The sequence below is a fragment of the Mastigoproctus giganteus genome, chromosome 10 (assembly GCF_048544385.1).
Source record: "Mastigoproctus giganteus isolate SK-2022 chromosome 10, ASM4854438v1, whole genome shotgun sequence".
Taxonomy (NCBI): domain Eukaryota; kingdom Metazoa; phylum Arthropoda; class Arachnida; order Uropygi; family Thelyphonidae; genus Mastigoproctus; species Mastigoproctus giganteus.
Genome location: NC_143584.1, coordinates 166,562,508 through 166,583,161, shown reverse-complemented (window position 1 = coordinate 166,583,161; position 20,654 = coordinate 166,562,508). Strand labels below are relative to the sequence as shown.

The 20,654-nt window shown below is 36.5% G+C and overlaps 1 protein-coding gene across 6 annotated transcripts in view; it reads left to right on the top strand.

The window, feature by feature from the left end:
* The window catches only part of Nipped-A (Transcription-associated protein Nipped-A), a 1,216,281-nt gene that overhangs the window by 806,158 nt on the left and 389,469 nt on the right, over positions 1-20,654 (top strand). For 4 of the 6 annotated variants that reach the window (XM_090382460.1, XM_090382459.1, XM_090382458.1 and 1 more), the window contains one exon: positions 14,906-14,950. The exons of the other annotated variants lie outside the window; for them this stretch is intronic. In XM_090382460.1, coding sequence (XP_090238586.1) covers positions 14,906-14,950 — 45 coding nt within the window. The remainder of the gene's footprint in view (positions 1-14,905; positions 14,951-20,654) is intronic. 6 annotated transcript variants of the gene reach the window in all.

Here is a 20,654-nt window from a genome sequence, read left to right as displayed (position 1 = left end):
TTCTGTGTTAGATCTGAGTACTTTCTGATCTTTTCCTTGTATGTTTTTTGGAGTGATGAATGTATTCATTTCGATGCTCCACTTCATGCATTGGCTTCTTCGCTCCTGGGTGCAATTTCGCAGGAAGCACTTCCATTACGATGGGCTTACCCTTTAGTCTTGGTAGCCATGACAGGAGACAGCATCACTCACTCCACTGTCGTCAGGCGCCTCCGTAGCCAGGTGGGAAGGAGCAGCAGTGTGCAGCACACGCTTCTTGATTAGACCGGGGTTCGAGCCTGTCACCACCAAATACGGAGGATGCGGAAAGGTCACAAAATGACCACCGCATATCCCGGAGCAATATGGCCTTAGTTGCTAATGCTCCTAAAAACCAAATAACAACAATAACAACATCCACTGTTGTCTGCGGAGAGACTGTTTCCGACTTTTCAAACTGATCCCGCTGCCTAAGGCCTGAACAGTGACTTTATCCTGCATCCCCACTCAGTGAAGTATGTTCGATATTTCTACTTCTCATCTTTATCCAGCTATGGAGGTGGATCTATTTTAGATATGGCATCCAGTGGTGGGTGGTAATTATGGGAGAAACATCAGATGGTGCCACTCTCTGCCTCATCTGTCACGTCAACCTTGGTTGCTGGAGATGGGTCCAGTGAAGTGACTTTTGTGATTTTTTTTTTTTTTTTAATTATTATTGTTGTTATTATTATTATTATTATTAGCTTACTAAATGTAAAAATCTTGATGTATTACTATTTGCTTATTATATTAATCACAGAAGAAATCTGAAGTGCATATTGTCTTTCAGTTGTTATTAAAATCCAGGTGAAAATAAGTAAACATAAGTAAAATACATTACAAATTGACTGTATACTACAATCTGATGTACACTGAAAGGGCATAATTCATGGGGTTCCTGCAATGCTGTCACCCCTCTCGCTAGTGGACGAACCCACTGCTTGGCAGGTATATAGGTACACTGCATTCACACAGACAGTAATTCAATATCAGTATGGATAAATGTCGTGAGTTAACTGACTTTGAAAGAAGGATGATAGTGGGGGTCCAACACGTGGGTCACTTCGCGGAGGTGGCATAGAAATTGCACTATCCTCATTCGACAGTATCAGTAGTGTATCAGGAATTACATCTCACTGTGGACAGCGCTCTGGGTGGAGAAAGGTGGATGAACAGAACCGTCGACGTCTGTCTTGCATTGTTTCAGCCAACTGGAGAGAGACAGTGGCACAAATTGCCACCAACTTCAATGACGGAGGTGCCAGAAATGTCTCCACTAAGACCATTGGGCGATCATTAGCCGCAATAGGTAATGGGAGCCACCGGAATCACATTGCTTACAGCACAACACAGAACTCGACTGGGCAAAAAAATATCAGCACTGGACCTTGAATGATTGGAGATGGGTCTCCTGGTCCGATGAGTCCCATTTCCAGCTATTTCGAGTGTATGGGAGGGTGCGCATCTGGCAAAACCGCACGAAGCTATGCACCCGTCATATCAGCAAGGAACTGTTCAGGCAGGTGGTCATAATGGTCTGGGACGTGTTCGACTGGCACATGTTGGGACCTCTGATATGTCTAGATGCATCTCTGTATGGTCCAGGTTATGTGTCCTTGCAGACCATCTGCATTCCCTCATGCTCATTGTGCACCCACAGGGCAGTGGACTCTTCCAGCCGGACAGTGTGCCTCCCCACATACCTGTGGTAACTAGAACATGGTTCGAATAGCATTCTGCAGATTTTACCACCATGGAATGGCCTCCCATTTACCTGACATGAACCCGTGAAGCATCTTTCAGATGCTGTGGAAAGGTCCATTCGAGCTTTGGATGCTCCACCCAGGAATGCGATGGAATTATGGACAGCGGTGCAGCAAGCGTGGATGGAAATACGTGTGGAATGCTTTCGTGAGCTACTGGACTCAGTGCCTTGCTATGTGACTGCCCTTATCTGGGTGAAAGATGGGCCTACTAGGGATACCTACTTAGTACTACCACTACTTGGTAGGTATCCCATCATTTCTGTCGACACAGTGTACATGTTGCTCTTTATTTATTTTTTAAATTGCAGAAGATCTATGAAATATGTTTTTTGTTTCAATTTTTATTAAAAATCTGGGAGAAAATATGTATTACAAAATGTTGAATGAATATTATGCAAGGTGTTCTTGAAATCATGATATTTATTGAGAGAATGGTTCATTAAAATAGAAGGAAAAAAGCCTACACTCAGTTTGAAGTAGGAGCAGTCGGTTTTGAATTACAGTGTTAAACAGATTAGTTGCGTAATTTCCATTTTTAGCATTTTGTGAACATCACAAAATTTTATAAAAATACAATACGACAAAATTGTCGTATTGTATTTTTATAAAACATTGGATTGTTGCCGTGGTACAGTAACTTCATTACATGTATGGTGAGTAGAAGAGCATTAACGTTAGCAGAATATGCAGATATTTATTTTGTGTATGGTGTATGTGAAGGAAATCCTAGAGCTGCAGCCAACAAATACCACAGGAGGAGTCGGCAAGCTTTTTTGAGTGAAGAGCCATTTTTGATCTAATTGGGGGGGAAAAAAAGAATCTGAAGAGTCGCACCTCAGCTCAAGCTGAGAGAAGAGGATGGGGTTTAAGAAATGGAATAGAGTGGGATAGAATGGAATAGAGTTTTAGTAAAAAATATATTTTTTGAAATATTATTTTTTAATACTGAAAAAATGTAACAAACGTCCAGTTAGATACTAATTAATGTGACTTTTGCTGCTGAACTTCTCGAGAGAGTCAACATCAGGCAAGTATGCTATAATTTTCATCTTTAAACCTGCTGAGAGACTCGCATTGTTCAGGCGGTTTCTTGATTTATTATATTTGCTCGCAGAAATAAGTCAAACCAAAAACAGAGAAGTCCAAACGCAAATATTTTCAAATTTATATATGTATCCATTAAGTTACTCCACACATCGAACACAATTTAGTCTTGCTTTTTAAACTCATCTATCGCTGTCCATTTGTGTAGATTGCAAGGGCAGCCAGCCTTTTGCCTCTCTAAATCCTCCATATCAGTTTTAAGTCATTTTAGTCTTGTACTTAAGGTTGCCAGATGCCTTTTATTTCAAAGGACAATCCTTTATTTTCACCAAACTGTCCTTGTCCTTTATTGAAACGAGAAAGGACACAATTTGTCCTTTTTTTTTTTCATTTTTCAATTCCTGTGCCTCGTAATGGCAGTGGCAGATTTCTGCACAGGCATATGCTTCAGACCCCACATGCACAGGTCCCCCCAAACCAACAAAAAAATTACAATTTCATTTCAAAGCTTTAACAGGGAATATGTTAAAAACCCCCTCAAATGCAAAATCCACCACTAAGAAATGAATCATAAAGAGATAATCTTAACCTATTCTAGCCTCTTCGGCTCATATATGTAGTTTCATGAACACCATGCACTTAACTTCATACTTCTTGATGAAATTATATTTTTTTGACAAAGCATAAAAACTTGCACCTATGTGGCCATGATCTAATTTTCATGAAAATCATGCGACGGGTAGATAATTAATAAAATCATAGGTATCAGAAAAATCATTTTTTATAATATGGAGTTTAATGGCTTTGTTTAAACTGTTTTTCCTATAACTTTACAAAGAAACATTTATCTATTTCATTTACATGGTTATAGGCACCTACATATTTCATGTTATATACAAACATTTTTTATTTTTTATCCATCAAAAATGGAATTTCCCCCCAAAAAATAAGAAGAGACTGTTCTTATAACAAAAATTGGGAGCAATTTTTGTTATAAGAACAAAAATACGAATGGCTAGTTTCAATAAATGATCCTCATGTGGCAAGATGTCTCCTATTCAGAAATGTATTTAAAGTTGGTTATATGAGCATCTTAGCAGTTACTCAGCATAAAGACTCACAAGTTCATAAATCGGCTCAAAAATCGGCAAATTCTTCAAATCTTCTTGATAGGTTTCTTGTGAAAAAGAATATGAAAGAAGATGATTTAGTTACTGCATCTGAAATAACTCATATTTATCATTCAATTAAGCATCACCATTCTTATAACTCATTAGATTGTAGCATGAAATTGAACTCTAAACTTCAATGATTCAAGAATTGCAACAAAAATATGTGGAAGAACTAAATCTGCTGCCATTGTTTGTAATGTTTTAGGTACAAAAGCATTGCAATTTGTTTTGGATGATTTAAAAATAAGAAGACTTTTTTCTTATAACAAAAGTTGGGAGCAAGAATATGAATGGCTAGCTTCAACAAATGATCCTCATGAGGCAAGATGTCTCCTATGTAGAAATGTATTTAAAGTTGGTTATATGAGCATCTTAGCAGTTACTCAGCATAAAGACTCACAGGCTCATAAATTGGCTCAAAAATCGGCAAATTCTTCAAATCTTCTTGATGGGTTTCTTGTAAAAAAGAATATGAAAGAAGACGATTTAGTTACTGCATCTAAAATAACTCATATTTATCATTCAATTAAGCATCATCATTCTTATAACTCATTAGATTGTAGCATGAAATTGAACTCTAAACTTTGCAATGATTCAAAAATTGCATCAAAAATATGTGGAAGAACTAAATCTGCTGCCATTGTTTGTAATGTTTTAGGTAAAAAAGCATTTCAAATTGTTTTGGATGATTTAAAATATCATGATCCACCATTATTTTTTTGTTTACAGATTGATGCTTTCTAATAGAAAGAATATGAAAATGTTTCAAATGTCAATTCAGTACTTTAACAAAGAATATTGTTATTCTTTGTTAAATTTTACTATTATTGTTAATATTACTAATGATATTAAGAGCAAGAGACCAGCGGAATTACTTGACAAGTATAGGTCATTGATGAAAAAAAGCCGTGAATTAGGGTTGAAATTGAAAGTGTCTGCAATTCTGCCCAGACACGATAGGAGGGAGTATATGATGAGAGCCCTGTCAATCAATTCGGCCCTGGAAAGATTGTGCAGGGCTCAAGGGGTAGAATTTTTTTCAGCCTGGTCTGTACTTGTTAACAGGAGAGACTGCTTCTACAGGGATGGGATACACTTAAATAGAAAGGGTGCAAGAATGTTTGCTGATGCTATCGAGACAGTGTTAGGTGGGTCGGAAAACTGCTAGATTGGGGGGATACAAGGACTAATAGATTAACAGTAGACACTGGCAGAGGTGAAAGTGATTCTTGCACTGCTTCTATTGGAATGAGCCGCAGCTTGGAAAATAAGATTAGATATAGCAGTTTAGTAAATAAATTTGATGAATTTGAGGTATTGCTCAAAACATCAAAGGCAGATATTGTGGGGATTTCAGAGACGTGGTGTCACACAGATATAAGAAATGCAGAACTGGAATTTGGGGAGTACAATGTCTACAGAAAGGATAGACAGGATAGGAAGGGAGGAGGGGTTATGCTATTAGTTAAAAAACACATAAAATCCAAGGAAGTGAAGCCAGTCGACATCGCTGGACAGTGCAGTGTCGAGTCAGTTTGGTGTGACATAAGCATTGGGAGATCAAAATTGAGAGTAGGAGTGTGCTATAGGCCTAATGACTCTGATGAGTATAATAAGAAACTGTTCGGAGAAATAGAGTGGGCCAGTAAATCAGAGGGTCTTATAATGGGGGATTTTAATTTCCCAGATATTGACTGGAATTTGGGGGCTGGTCACTCACACAGTAGCAAGGCTTTTGTGGATTTATTGGATGATTGTTTTCTACATCAGCATGTTCGGGAGGCAACTAGAGGGAGTAATACTCTTGATTTGATTATCAGTAGTGATTCTTCATGCATTAAGAATCTGCAGATAAATGAACCACTAGGTGGCAGTGATCACAGTGTGCTGAAGTAGGAGTTACTCAAAGAGGTAACTACCATTAGGGGTAAAGGGAAGGGGTATTGCTTTTGTAAAGGCGACTACAATGGACTGAGACAGTATTTAAATTCTATACAGTGGGATCAACTGATGATATTGCCAACAGCAAATTCAAAATGGGAAGCATTCAAAGAACTTATCTTGGAAGCTACTAGGCTTTACATACCAACTAAGAAATATTGTTCAAGGTTTAGGCCTAAATGGATGTCAGATGAACTAATGAGGCATATGACAGAGAAGAAAAATGCATGGGATACATACAAATTAACACGTGACACAGACGCCTATGATAGATACAAGTTGATCTCTAACCAAGTTACAAAGGAGGTTAGGCAGGCGAAGGCAGATTACGAGAGATCCTTGGCAAGGGATGCAAAGAAAAACAGCAAAGAGTTCTTTACTTATGTAAACTCTAGAAGGAAGGGGATGAATCAGATTGGTCCACTTGAGATCGATGGGTCAACTGTTGATGACCCTGCTCAGGTAGCTAACAAACTAAATGAATATTTTGCATCGACATTCACACATGAGGAGTTATTCAACGAGGGGAATGCCAGAGGTGTATTCAACTCTAGCAGTAAGCTAGAGAATCTTGTAATAACTGAGAGCAAAGTGGAGGAGAAATTGTTGAAGATAAACACAAGAAAGGCACCTGGGGTGGATGGGATCTATCCAGTTATATTAAAGGAGGCAGCAAAGGAAGTAAGCAAACCCTTAGCCATAATTATGAGAGCTTCCTTGGACTCAGGGAGGTACCCATGGACTGGAGATGTGCAAATGTGACCCCAATTCACAAAGGGGGATCAAAGGCTGACACAAGTAATTATAGACCTGTGAGTTTAACTTCTGTTCCCGGAAAATTAATGGAGGCACTGGTTAAAGAAGCACTGCAGGATCATCTAGACAAGACTTCAGTTATAGCTACATGGTTTTGTTAACGGTAAGTCTTGCCTGACCAATTTGATTGGATACTATGATGCAGTCACAAAAGAACTGGATGCAGGGAATAACTTTGATATTATATACTTGGATCTTAGAAAGGCTTTTGATACTGTTGCACATGGAACACTGCTGCACAAATTGGAGCAGTGTGGCATTGGAGGCAAATTGCTGCTATGGATAAAGGGGTGGTTGAGGGGGAGAAGACAGAGAGTGGTAATCAATGGACACTGCTCATCGTGGACTAATGTTATTAGTGGAGTCCCTCAGGGTTCAGTGTTGGGTCCTTTATTGTTTTCTGTATTTATAAATGATATTGATGATGGTATATCAGGCTTAATGTCCAAGTTTGCAGACGATACGAAGGTTGGCAGGGTTGTCAAGGACACTACTGATACTATGCTGCAACAGGATTTGGAAAGGTTGAGCAGATGGGCTTCGCGGTGGCAAATGAAGTTTAACATTGACAAATGTAAAGTACTACATATGAGAAACAGCAACCCCAGAGCAACGTATCAACTGTGTGGTACTACACTGACAGTGGTAGAGAGTGAAAGGGACCTGGGGGTGGTTGTGCAGGCAGATATGAAGTTCTCTGAACAGTGCAGACGGGCTGCAAGAGTAGCTCATCGTGTATTATCAATGATATATAGGAATTTTTCTAGCAGGGATAAGGAGGTGATTATTCCCTTGTATAAGGCAATGGTCAGGCCACACCTAGAGTACTGTATACAGGCCTGGAGGCCTCATTTCAAGAAGCATGTAGAGCTGCTGGAACGAGTACAGAGAAGGGCAACTAGATTGGTGAATGGGACAAAGGGGTGCTCTTACGAAGAAAGGCTTAAGTTTTGCGAATTACAGTGTCTGGAAACTAGGCACCAGCGAATTGATCTGATAGAGGTGTGCAAAGCCTTGAATGGTTTGAGCATGCTCAATGCTGATGGGATTCTTCCTCTTGCTCAGAATAATCACCTGAGAGGGCATAAATTCAAATTGAGGAAAGACAGATGTAGGATAGATGTGTGGAAATTTGCCTTTAGCCAGCGGGTGGTTGGTAGGTGGAACAGACTTCCATCCCTTGTCATGGAAGTTGATAGCCTAAATAAGTTTAAGGCTCAGCTGGACAGGTATTTTGAATGAAGAGAGGGGTGAAGTGGAAGTGGTTATTTTTATTTATTTATGTTACTTTTTTTTTTTTTTTTTTTGGCTGATGCTGCATAAGCTTGCTTTCTTGCATCAAATGCCTCTACTAATGCTAATGCTAATGCTAATATGGTCCTACAAACTATTTAGTTGATTTTTTTGAAAATGCTGCTGAAAGTGCAGATGGAATGTTTGAGTGCCTAAAAAATTCAATGAGTAATTTAGGATTGGATTGGCAAAGGATATCTAGTTTCAGTGCAGACAATGCAAATTGTAATTTTGGGAGTAATAAATCCTTATTCCAAAATATTAAGAAATTAAATGAAGACTAATTAAAGCCAACTGCCATGCTCACATTATTCATAATTTAGCTAAATATGCTTTCGGTGATTTAGATATTGATATAGAAAATATTGTCTTGAAAATATATGGTAATTTTTCTGTTTCAGCTAAAAGAAGAGATAACCTTAAAGAATTTCATGAGTTTGCCGAAACAGAGTTTAAGGAAATTTTAAGGCCTGTACCAACTATATGGCTTTCTTTACAACCATGTATAGAGCAAATTTTTCTTTCAAGGAAGGCTTTGAGGCTTTATTTCGTAAGCAAACCAAAAGACTGTTCCAAACAGCTTTTTAAAATCCTTCAAATTAATGAAAATTCAACAGAGGTCCCTATAATTATAGAATTATATTTTATTTTCTCAATGTATGTGATCAAAATAATTCAAAAAGCAATAAAAGGGCTTGAAAAGAATGAAACGTGTGCCAGTGATATTTTTTATATAATGAATGATCTAAAAAATTCACTGAAGGAATCGTCTTGATCAAGAACGTTTTGGGCATCAAGTTCATCAGCATTTTCAGAAATTAGACCCTGTAGTTAAAAGCACAGTAATAAATGATTCCAAAGCATTTTATGATGCTGCATTGAAATATTTCGGAAAGAAATTTACTTTTAATGAAAATACCCCTTTTTTGAAACTCAGCAAATTAAGCTTTAAAAATGGTTGTCCTAAATATGACTCATTTGTTAAGTAGCAGAATATTTTAAATTAATAAAAAAACTAAAGCTGGATATGAATGATTTATTTGATGAGGTTTCAGTACTGAAAACAAATTATGAAACTGTATCAACCTCTGAAAAATTTAAAACTTTTTCAAGTACTTCGAGTCAGTGGCGTTTAATTTTGAAAAGTGTTGATTTCAGGCTTTCAAATATTTTCAAGGTCATTTCATATGTTTTCTCAGTGCCAGGGACTTTGCAAATTCAGAAAGGATTTTTAGTGCAATGAACTCAAAGTGGAGGTATGGGCGAAGTAAGTGTTCAGTTTCACTCATAAAAAGCGAACTAATGATCTACTTCAATTTTAAAGATAGTTGTTTAGATTTTTATGAGAAAATTAAAAATGAGGCCAAAGTTCTTAAGGCTGCTCGAAGTAGTACAAATATGTTAATGTGAATGATTTCTAGCTATTAAACCAGTACATGTTTGTTTTTTTTTGTTTTTTTTTTGCTTTTTATCACCTACCTAAAATTACTTTAGCTTGATGTCAATTAATGCACTAAACTTGCATTAAAACATTTTCATCAGTTCATGCTTTTTATATGGTTTACCGTTAAATATTTTAAATTCTAAATTAAACTAAAATTTGCAAATATTTTTAGTCAATATGAAAACTAATTTTTAAACCAAAATCTAAAAAATATAAACAAAATGTTTAATTATTAACTAAAAAATCATTCAGTTTTCGTTTTTGGGGTGAGTGAGAGTTGGAGAGTGGTAGCATTAATTATTTTTGAGTGTCCTTTAATCCAGTAATAGAAATCTGGCAACCCTACTTGTACTCCACGTGTCCTTGATTTTTAAGTCCTCTTTTATCTCCATTTCAAAATTGTCTATTCAGTCCATTCCTTCTTAAAATACAGGTTTTCTTGCTCAATCTTCCACATTTAAGTTGACATTATAAAAATGATAGCAATTTTAATGTCCTCTTATTTCACTTGTTTAATAGTACCACATCATGGATTTAAAAAGTCAAGTGATTTATAATATGAATTCACTATCACAAACACTACATACACATGGATATTATTTTGTTCCTGTTTTAATTATTTTATATTTGCCACGCTGCAACGATTAACCTTTTGACACCTTGCAGTACATGTGTTCTGATCGCGATGCACAGGCAAACTAAACTGAGAAGTGTTTGTGCTTGTGCTGAAACTAATACTATATTCACATCGCCACCTGCGCCCACTGCACTTGTTGTACATGTGGGCTAAAGGTTAGAGCCCAGTTATATGTTCAAAGAGCCACAGGTTGCCAACCCCTGGAATACCATGTCATTTTCCAACAAAGTGACACTCTGTTTGTCATCATCCACCGTAATTTGAGGAAATGGGATGCAGTGAAAGGATATCATGACTGAGGCCAGGCCCAATCATATTCTACACCAGCAGAGGTAGAGGTGCTGGATATCATGACATTATAGCACACACTGCATGTTTTGTACAGTGTGCAAAGAGTTCATGTATTGCAAGCAGAATATTCACTTTTACTTGAACAAAATTGTATCAACAACAGCCCTGACTCTTGTCGATATCCTGTCGACACAGTGTTTTGCATAAATATTGACTGATGAGGCAACATTTACGCGAAATAGGATATTCAATATGCACATTCTCCATATGTGGTGAGTGGAAAATCCTTACACCATCTGCCAATTGTTTCCAAGTTGGGTTTTGCATCAATATATGGGCGGACATTGTAGGGGATAACGTTATCCATCACGAGTTTCCTGCCCAACTAAACCCTGATCGTTACTTAACAGTTTTTGCACAGAACATTGCAAACACTTCTGGGAGATGTTCCTTTAAGTGTACGTGCTATGTGGCTTCAGCATGATGGAGCATCTTCACGTTTTAGGTGACAAGTAAGAGCATACTTAAATGATCGTTACCAGAATCACTGGATTGATCGTAGAGGTCCCATCTCCTGGCTGCCATGCTCTCCCGAAGGGGATGAAACAAATAATAAAAATTCACAATAAGAAATTACTTGTTAAGTCATGAATAACAACCTGTAAAAATCATCACAACCAAACCATAAATGTTGGAAAACGACTGAAAAAAAAACAAAAAAAGAAACACGAGGAATGGAATTATGAATTAATGACACAGTAGCATAAGTGGATCAACTTTTTATGGGAATATTTTCCTATTTTGAGTGCCAGAAATATGCAGGCAGAAGAATGACTAAGAATAAATATGGAAGCAACCTTGTAGTCTCCTCTAGGTACAACTAAAGTTGCAACTAGAGGAGACTACAAGCATAGCTGTGAATGGATGAGAGAAAGCAAAAATTTGTTACATTCTGCACATTAGAAATATCAGGCACACATTTAGAATGTTGTCATTTTCAGACTTTGTAATGGCTAATGCTTCCATAACCTCTGAGTCATCTCCTAGCAGTTACGCTACATGTGGACAAAAATTTTACTTTCCTCAAACAGATAACTCTATAATGCACTCTAAACATCAACTGCAATCCATATTGTTAAAAAAACAGAGCACTTAATTTCACCATAGTCAGACACATCGTGGCCATATTGCCCTTGTGCCATAAAACCCCAAATAAACAACAACAGCTTCCATAACCCATGACTTTTATTCATTTGGAAGCTTAATTGTAATTGCATTATCAGTTGCTATTAATGTATACAAAACAATGTTTATGAATAAATTGCTTCATGTGTAGTGCTAATTTTGTCTTGTGACATTGTGAAATAATATTATGTTATTTATTCAATCTGAGCTAAGTCCTCCTCATTGCACATTGTTGCTTCCATATTTATGAATGAAATTATGGACGAACTTAAATTTATAATTTCATTCCTCGTCCTTTTATTTTTTCAGTCTTTTTTCACTTTTATGGTTAGGTCCAGCAACTCTTACAATGAGCATGACTTAGCAGGTTGTCTTATTTCAGTTTATTTTTAATTGATTTTATGTCCTCTCCTTTGAACTGCATTAAACTCAGCAGATTTAAAATAAGTTACTAAAAAAGTTTCACTAAAGTTGTAACTAGAAGCATTGTTACAATTCTCTTCTAGCTCATCTCCTAGCAGATATGCCACATGTAGACAAAATTTTTAGTTTCCTCAAACAGATACACCTCTATAATGCACTCTAAACTTCAACTGCAAGCCATATTGACCTTAAACCATTGGATTTTTACGTGTGGGGGTCACATGAAACAAAATGTTTACACCACAGAGATTAGCAACCAAGATAGCTTGCTGAATCACATCCATAATGCTGCTGCTATTAAAAACAATACAGTGCCACTCACACATGTATGGGATTCCTTCTCACGCCGCCATGTTGAAACCTGCCTTCTGTCACATGGCACTCATTTTGAACATCTTTTGTGATATTTCTTTTGATCATGCTTCAGTTTGATTGTAGTAGTACTAAATAAAATTCATTTACTCCTGTACAACAAATTCAACAGTACACATCACTGCACATCTTTCCACTCCCCACATACTTTTTAAATCTCTGGCCTATACAGAGTTCTTTTTGCTAGGCAAACAGAGTACACAATGCAGAGATGGGGAACCCCTGGTGCCATCACACAACTAATGCAATTTGCACTTTGTATAACATTATTGACTTTGATTGCTGTTCATTTCATAGCTAAATCTTAATCAATGAACATTTATTTTATAGCTTCTATGTGTGTATGGTTCTTGGAGTACCAAGGTGTCTATGTCATTTTCTTCTAATTTGAGCTTGATCTGATCTACAACAGCTCTTTGAGCAATTGGATGAGATTTAGAGCCCTAGCACATTTATATTTTCAGTCTGGCTCATAATTGGTTCTAGATTGTATAAGTTTTACCATTTTTTTTTTTTTTTTTTTTTTTTATAGCAGTGGCATTTGTCATCCCTGATGTTGCATGCATAGTCAGTCAGCCATGCTGCATTGCAGGTAGCACATTTTGGCTTCTGTGAGACTTATTTTTGCAGCTTTCATAATCGTGGCCAGTGACTGCACAGTGACCACAGACAGGTTCTTTTTGACTGCAGTCCCTGGCAGTATAACCATGCTTATGACATTTAAAACAGCTTTGTATGGGGAAATTTTCCCTGAATCTATGGCTAGTCCAGCCAGCGTAGATTCTCTGTTGTTCCTGCAGTGCCTTCCATATTTTAGGTATAATTTCTGCTGTTATGTTAAATAAGTCATTTCTTTTGCTTTTGGTTCCTCTTTTTAGAAAGAATTCAGCAGCAAATTTATCTATTGTCATTATGCTACTGAAGTTTTTATAGTATATATCCATCATTAGCTCTTTTTCTAATGTTGGTATATCTGGTATATCAAAAATTAAGATGTGAGGATTTTTTCCCTTTTCGCTTTTTTGTTTTAAGGCCAAGTTTCGTGACTTCAGATATTGCCTCCACCCTTTTTAAGCCCTCTTTATTTGCTACTTCCAGTAGCATCCCATTTTCTTTCACTTTTTTCATACTGGTAGTATTTATGTCCTTTAAGTAGAGCTTTAGTTGTGTCATCACTGTTTCTTTGACAGCGTAACTGGATTTGTAGGCTGAGTTGGACATTGCTTTTAGTATGACAACATTTGTTTCTTTATTTCTGGATGTTTGCTATGTCTTGTTAACCTCTTTCAGCTGTGTAGCCACTGTTTTATTTGCCCTTGCTACTTGTGCATAACTTGTGCCCAAGTGTTTAATCTCTTTATAATTATTTTTTTCTTCTGTCACAGTTTCCACTTTGGTTTTTAAAACTCCGTTTTCTGTGTTCAACTCTATTACTCTCCGCTCCAAGACTGTCCAGCAGTTTGCTATCTGTAGTCTTGTTGCAGACGTTATTCTATTTGTCTGCTTGTGGAAGAAGTCTTCTGAGTAAATTTCCAGAATTTCTAAGTCATTCCGGAATTTCTGGTAATGACCTGTCTGATAAAGCTGCAAAAAATCCAACTACCTTAGATTTAACCAATATCCCTGTTCCAGCATCAAACTGTCCACAAATCATTCATGCTACATGCCTCTCAGAATGGACAGCACTCTGGTACTCTCAACCTAATAATAAACTCTTGCAGTTTAAACAGGATCTGAACATTTGGCATTCCAGTGACAAGGAAAAGTAGTCCATTCAAGGAAATTCCAAATAAAACTATTCAGAATTTTCAAATTTTAACAACTTAATGCACACCTAGGAAGAAATAGCTTCAATTTGAACCCACTTCCAGCCCCATCGGTTAAGCCTATCGTTCACACTGACTGTCGAAAGAAAATGCCTTCCGTATTAAATATATAGATACTTTTGATTAGTTAGTTACTTTGTCTTGTAGCTGAATCATATAGGACACCTTTAACACTTTTCTGGAAAGAAGTCAAAAAAATATGATCCTTTGGAATTCAGAAGATGTAGTGTTTCCCTGGAACATCAGTCCTCTCATTTCTAATGACTGACAAGGACCACTTATTTCAAAAAAATAAGTGGTCTTTGTGGATTTCCTGAATTTATTTTATTTAATTTTGCCTTCCCTGTTATACACTTATTGTGGGTGTTGGTATTCCTTCTTTGGTGGGTGTGAAGGTGTCAGTATTCATATTTTGTTTATTTTTCTTTAATTTTATTATTAATTTTTTTTTGTTTCAGTAACTTGGTGCACAGGCAACAAAATTTTCACCTTGCCAAGTATTACCATACTGCTGTATTAGTATGTTTGATTTTTTATTATTTTAAGTAAATTTTTGTTAATGACTTTGAAAAAGTTAGTATTGAGACAAATAGCATATTGGTTATGTTTGTTTTTGTTTTTAAAAATATTCATAATTTTGAAACAGTTTTAGTGGAAAAATTGTTTTATTTTAGGGGAGGTATGTAGAGAATTTCAGGGGAGGTATGTCATCAGGGGAGGTATGTATAAGAATTTCTCCAGATTCTCACATTAAATTTGTTAAATTTGTTAGTTTCATTTTGGCTCCATCATTCATATAGACTGTCAACATATTGCATTTATAACTATGTGAGAATGTCAGAACTGTACATAATTTAATAACAGTGTGCTTGTGCAATGTGTAAGCACATTTTTATTAAAGTAATGAGATTGTACATACCTGTCATCCTTTAAAAATAGTGTTTATTTTTAAGCTTCAGAATTCTTGCAAAAAGTGTCTCTTCTCTTTTAACACTATAATCTGGTTAATCCACATTCATAAGTGGGTGGGAACTGCAGTTTACTGTTGCTCCAATGCAAGAATTCATACAGTGCCTGCATTAATTAGGCTATAATGAAGTTTATATCAGAATTGGAACCACTAGTTGAACAGAGAAATGGGTGAAGGCCAACTTAAAAAGTTCCTTGTCATTTGTGGGAGAGTAACAATTTTTTTATTATTGGATGTTTTGTTTAGAAAGTTATTTTTATGCCAATAAAGTAAATTATTCATAGATGCTTTATTTTCAGAGGTTGTAAGCCTTGTTCCACAATATAAATAAGTAAACATATACTGAAAGTTCCGAACTTTAAATCAATCAAATCAAATCAAAAGGTTTAAGTTATATGTTTTCTCATTTTAATTAAGTTGTCAGTCAACAGTTTTGTAATGATAAAGAAAATCCTTAAATTAAGCTGATCAATAACTCATTGCACCAAAAGTTTAAAGCTGTAAAGAGAGAAATCTACTTGAACAATCTGCTAGATGTTGAAAGCACACAACTGCCAGTTCTGCATTCTAAATGAAGAAGCTTGTATTATAATTGTTTGTTAAAACTGACCATCTTGTTGCTGTTTATGTATATATACAGGCTGAGTCATAAATCACTTAACACTTATATTTCAATATCATATCAAATTCAAGAGAAAGGAAAAAAAAAACTTCTTTATATATGATTTATTGCGCACAAAAATATGGTCAAAAGTGATCATTACCAAATAACTACTTTTTTTCCCTTGTACCTCAATAAAAGCATTCTTTTATTCTAGTCATTATTAGAAAATTCCTTAACACTGAAAGTTTTTATAATACGTAAAGATCTAATAAGTTATATGGTTTATGGCTGTATGCGTATTTCAGATAACCTGAAAGGGAATTTTAAAAAAAATCTGAGGAATTTAAATTGAGAAACTGTGGGCCATTCAATGGGAAAATTTTTGTTTTTGCCAATATTTTGAATAAAAGTCTCAAACTTCCATGTGATTGCTTCCAGCTGTTGCTCACACCTGAGCAACAGCAAGTTCACATGGAAGTTTGTTTGGAGCTGCAGCAGATGATTACTGAAAATTGTAAGGTTCTGCACAAGGTGATAATGGCAGATGAGACATAGCTTCATCATTTCGACCCAGAGCATAAGCAACAATACTCTGTTTGCAAGTCTATGTCATCACCAACACCGAAAAAAGCATAAGCTGTGGCTTCGCAGGAAAGGTTATGGTCATCTCTTTTTTTTGACATTCAAGGAATGGTTTACCAGCATGTTGAGCCATGTCATGCAACTGTTATAGCGGCTTACTACAGAACTGTACTTCACACTTTGCAGATCACATACACCACAAATGACCACAACTGCATGCAGGTGGATAGATGCTGCATCATGACAGTGTAAGAACTCACATTATCCACCATACAGCCCTGGCTTTGAACCCTGCAATTCCCCCCCCCCCCGTTCCCCATCTTTGAACCCTGCAATCCCCCCCCCGCCCAAAGTTAAAGAAGGAGCTGCGAGGGAAAACATTTTCTGTTGTCAGAAGAAGTAGCAAAGACATCAGAGGCAATTGTGAAATGATGTCAACAAATGCCTCCCACCATGTTTTTGAAGAACAGCAGAAATGTTGGAGTATGTGCATTTCATTAAATGGGGATTATTGTGAAAGGGACCATCAAAATATGAATGATTAATAAAGGTATGTTATGGAAAAAAAATTTACACACACACACATGTATATTACTCTTCTGCCAAATTTTCAATACACATTATTATCCTATCCCCTCGCATAATTAAATAGTAATTTATCTTCTACTGAACTTAAAAATTTAACCTTTCAAGATACAGTGAAGAATGTAACTTACCAGAATTAGCCTTACAAAGAGTAAGAATTAAATTTACAAAATACTACAGAAAATAGCTTCACAAAATTACTGAAATTAAATTTAAAAGAAATTAAGCAAAAACAAAAAATTAATCTACTAAACTTTTAATTCTCTAAAATATAATCCACCAGATATGTCAGAACTATCCTGAACCTGTGCACTCTCCTCAAATGCCAACCACAGAATCCCAAAAATTTCTAATTAGTACCCTCTCTGAGAGAGCACCATTATCAGTTTACAGATATTGCCAAGTAAATGCTTCTTTCAATAAGTAAAACATATACTTTGTGATCACCATTATATTTGTTGTTTAGTATTTGTACTATGACAACTAAACCCAGAAGATGTCATTGTGTTGTATCTGAAAATTGCATATAATTGATGATTACCTGCTGTTTTGCAGGATTAAAAATTGTGATATCCTTGCCCAATGTTCCTTGGCCAAAAGTGTGAAAAAAAATCCCGTAAGATTTCTTCCATCTCAACAGGGTCCTCAAATACTGGCCTTTTCTGCACATTGTGAAAGTGCAGCATCAAAACCACTGTTATGATGTTTTGTTAGCGACCAATATCAGAATTTTAAGCCCCATATAAGAGTTTTCAGAAGTGCCATCGATCTGAGATTTGTTTTCACAGGTGATAATGCTGTCACACATAAAGCTCAGCTAACTGACTTCTTTCTTCCAAGTGAGAACATTCTTTCAGTTGAGTGGTCAGACAGGTCTCCAGAACTCTCCATTTAATAAATATTACTCATGTAAAAGTAGGGATAACTTATATTATTACCAATATTTATCATCTTTTTAAACAACATATTAACTCATTGTGAGAATGGTTTGGGTATTGGTATGATTATACTACCTAAGGAAATCTGAATTATTCAGGAATGGCTCCCTCAATTTTGGTTAATTATTTCATTATTATGATTCATGAAAATAAACATATTTCTCTTCTTCAAATTCTATATAATTGAATTATAATACCGTTCTACAAAGGGTTTCATAGAATTACAGAAAGTGTGTGTGTGTGAGTGAGAGAGCAACTGAACTAATATTTGGGAAATGATGAAGGTTAAATAAATCTTTATTGCCAAAGATATACATAGCATTTATTTAGATAGAAAAGCTTGGCGCCTCTGTAGCCAGGTGGGAAGGAGCAGCAGTGCATAGCACACGCTTCTTGATTAGACCGGGGTTCGAGCCCGTCACCACCAAATACGGAGAATGCGGAAAGGTCAGGGAATGACCACCGCATATCCCGGAGCAATATGGCCTTAGTTGCTAATGCTCCTAAAAAAAAACCAAACCAAATTAGATAGAAAAGCACATGCTTCCCCCCCCCTCTCCCTCTCTCTCTGTATGAGGTGTGATTAAAAAAAATTAAGCAACTGAACTAATATTTAGGAAATAATAAAGCTTAAATAAATCTTTATTGCCAAAGATATACATACCAGCAACAAAGTGCCCTCCACGGCTGGAAAAATGGCCAGGGGAATGATATAACAGATGAAGTAACCCACAAGGAGGAGGCTAACATAGAGATATCCAGTATCCTCCCTGTGATAGGTTAATAGAATTAGTTATGATAGTATAGAGTTAGTGATGAAAATTGAGATGATATATAGATATATTAGCAAGCTTGCATAGGTCATTTAGTTACAGTATATAGAATTTGACTGAATTTGTTGAACCAGCTCTATTAGAGCATAAGAACAACTCTATGTTCTTAGATTTTCCAGTGATACTTCTTATTAGCAGTGAATTTATAAAGGTCTACAACTTCAACATTTTCACAGGAAAAAATCTATTAGCCATATACAGCTTATTTTTATTGGTGACTAGGGGGTGCTTGAAGGGTACAGAGTGGGATCCTATGAGCATATTTACAATGGCAGTGAGTTTTCTCTCAAAGATGGATCTGTGGAACCTTGGGATTTTTGAAAATTTTGCCAGGGCTGTGGTACTACTGATAGGGGCACACCATTCTTTTTGAGCTGCCCACCTGAGCAACCAGTATTCTGAAGCATACAATGTGGTTTGAGTGTTGTGGTTGGCACCAAAGCCCATGTTTCTGCTCCATACAGGACTGCTTAGTGGACAACTTTTGTGATTTACTTCCATATTCCTCACATAGAGGACGTGCTACTTAGCTTGCCATCTAAATTTAGTCATCTTGAGGTCAAAAATGACTCTAACATCAGCGTGAGTGAACACATTAGGGATCTGAATAGCATTGTGCAGCAATGAGATCCCGAACAGTGCTGGAATGAGACATAGCCAAAATTGGCCTAAATATGCTGAACCATCCTTTAGTTTGTCAGACAGGCTGGCTGTGATAAGATTCGTGTCATGAGTAGAACTAATACACATAATTATCTTGATATCATCTGCATATAAATTATATTCTCTCTCTCTCTCTCTCTCTCTCTCTCTCTCTCTCTCTCTCTCTCTCTCTCTCTCTCTCTCTCCCCATGAATCAGAGAAACAAACAAAACAGTAAATAATATTCAACCTGGTGGCACACCTATGCTTACATGGTGGGTGAAGATCTGATTTTTCCAGTTTAGGCGGAGTGTCCATTTGTAAAGAAAGTAGAGTTCAAAAATGAGAGCATATTTCCAGAAATGTGGAAATGCCTCTGACATAGAGGAGTGCTGATGCATCAACAGAGTCAAAAGCAGATCTGAGGTCAAGGTAGGTGACATTAATTTCTGCATTAAGAATTGTACTCGTAATTGAGAGGAAGTTGGTCATAATAGAAAGATTGTGTAATTCATAGTGGATTTGCAGAAGTCTGCCTGTCTGGCAGAAGCTGTTTAGTGAGAATAGATAGCAGAGTTTCTCGATAACCATGAGTAGGCTTGAGGTACATGAAATGGGCCAGTAGTGATTGACCTGAGATGGAATTTTAGATGTGGGTTTTGCACTGTACACCTTCCACTGTTGGGGGAAAAAATTCTGGTAAAGGATTGTATTCAAGATGTTTAATAGAGGTTCTAAGATGAAAGGACTTAGACATTTGTTATAAATTGTGCACCCATCAGCTCTAGAAATGCCAGTCAGAGGTAGTATATTAATAGCTTTAATCAGTTGTTGCTTAGAGATTGTGATGTCTGCTAATTCACCGACAGTGACTAAAAGTCAGTGACTTTGATATCATGTTTTCTGGTTTGAGAACTTCATAATCTGATCGTCTTCTGTGGAATTTAAATGAGAGGAGAGCGCATTTGACTTGTTGGTATACATCCAATATCCTCTTTTGAAGAGTCTGTTGAAGGTAATTTTTAATTGCTTGGGGCTTACTTGTATTGAATTCAGTTCTGGCTCTAGAATAAGCAATACATTCATTGATAGCCCCCACTAGTTTTCCATACCATATCTTGTGCAGGTCATGTTTGTGGTTGAAGCAAGAGTAGTAAGAAAATGAGACTCATGCTTTTGTTCTTTCAGAGGCTCACAGTTTTCAACGCAGCAGACATAGCAACAGAGTTTAGCAAGCATGTCATCAAGGTGACTGACAGGTCAGAACAA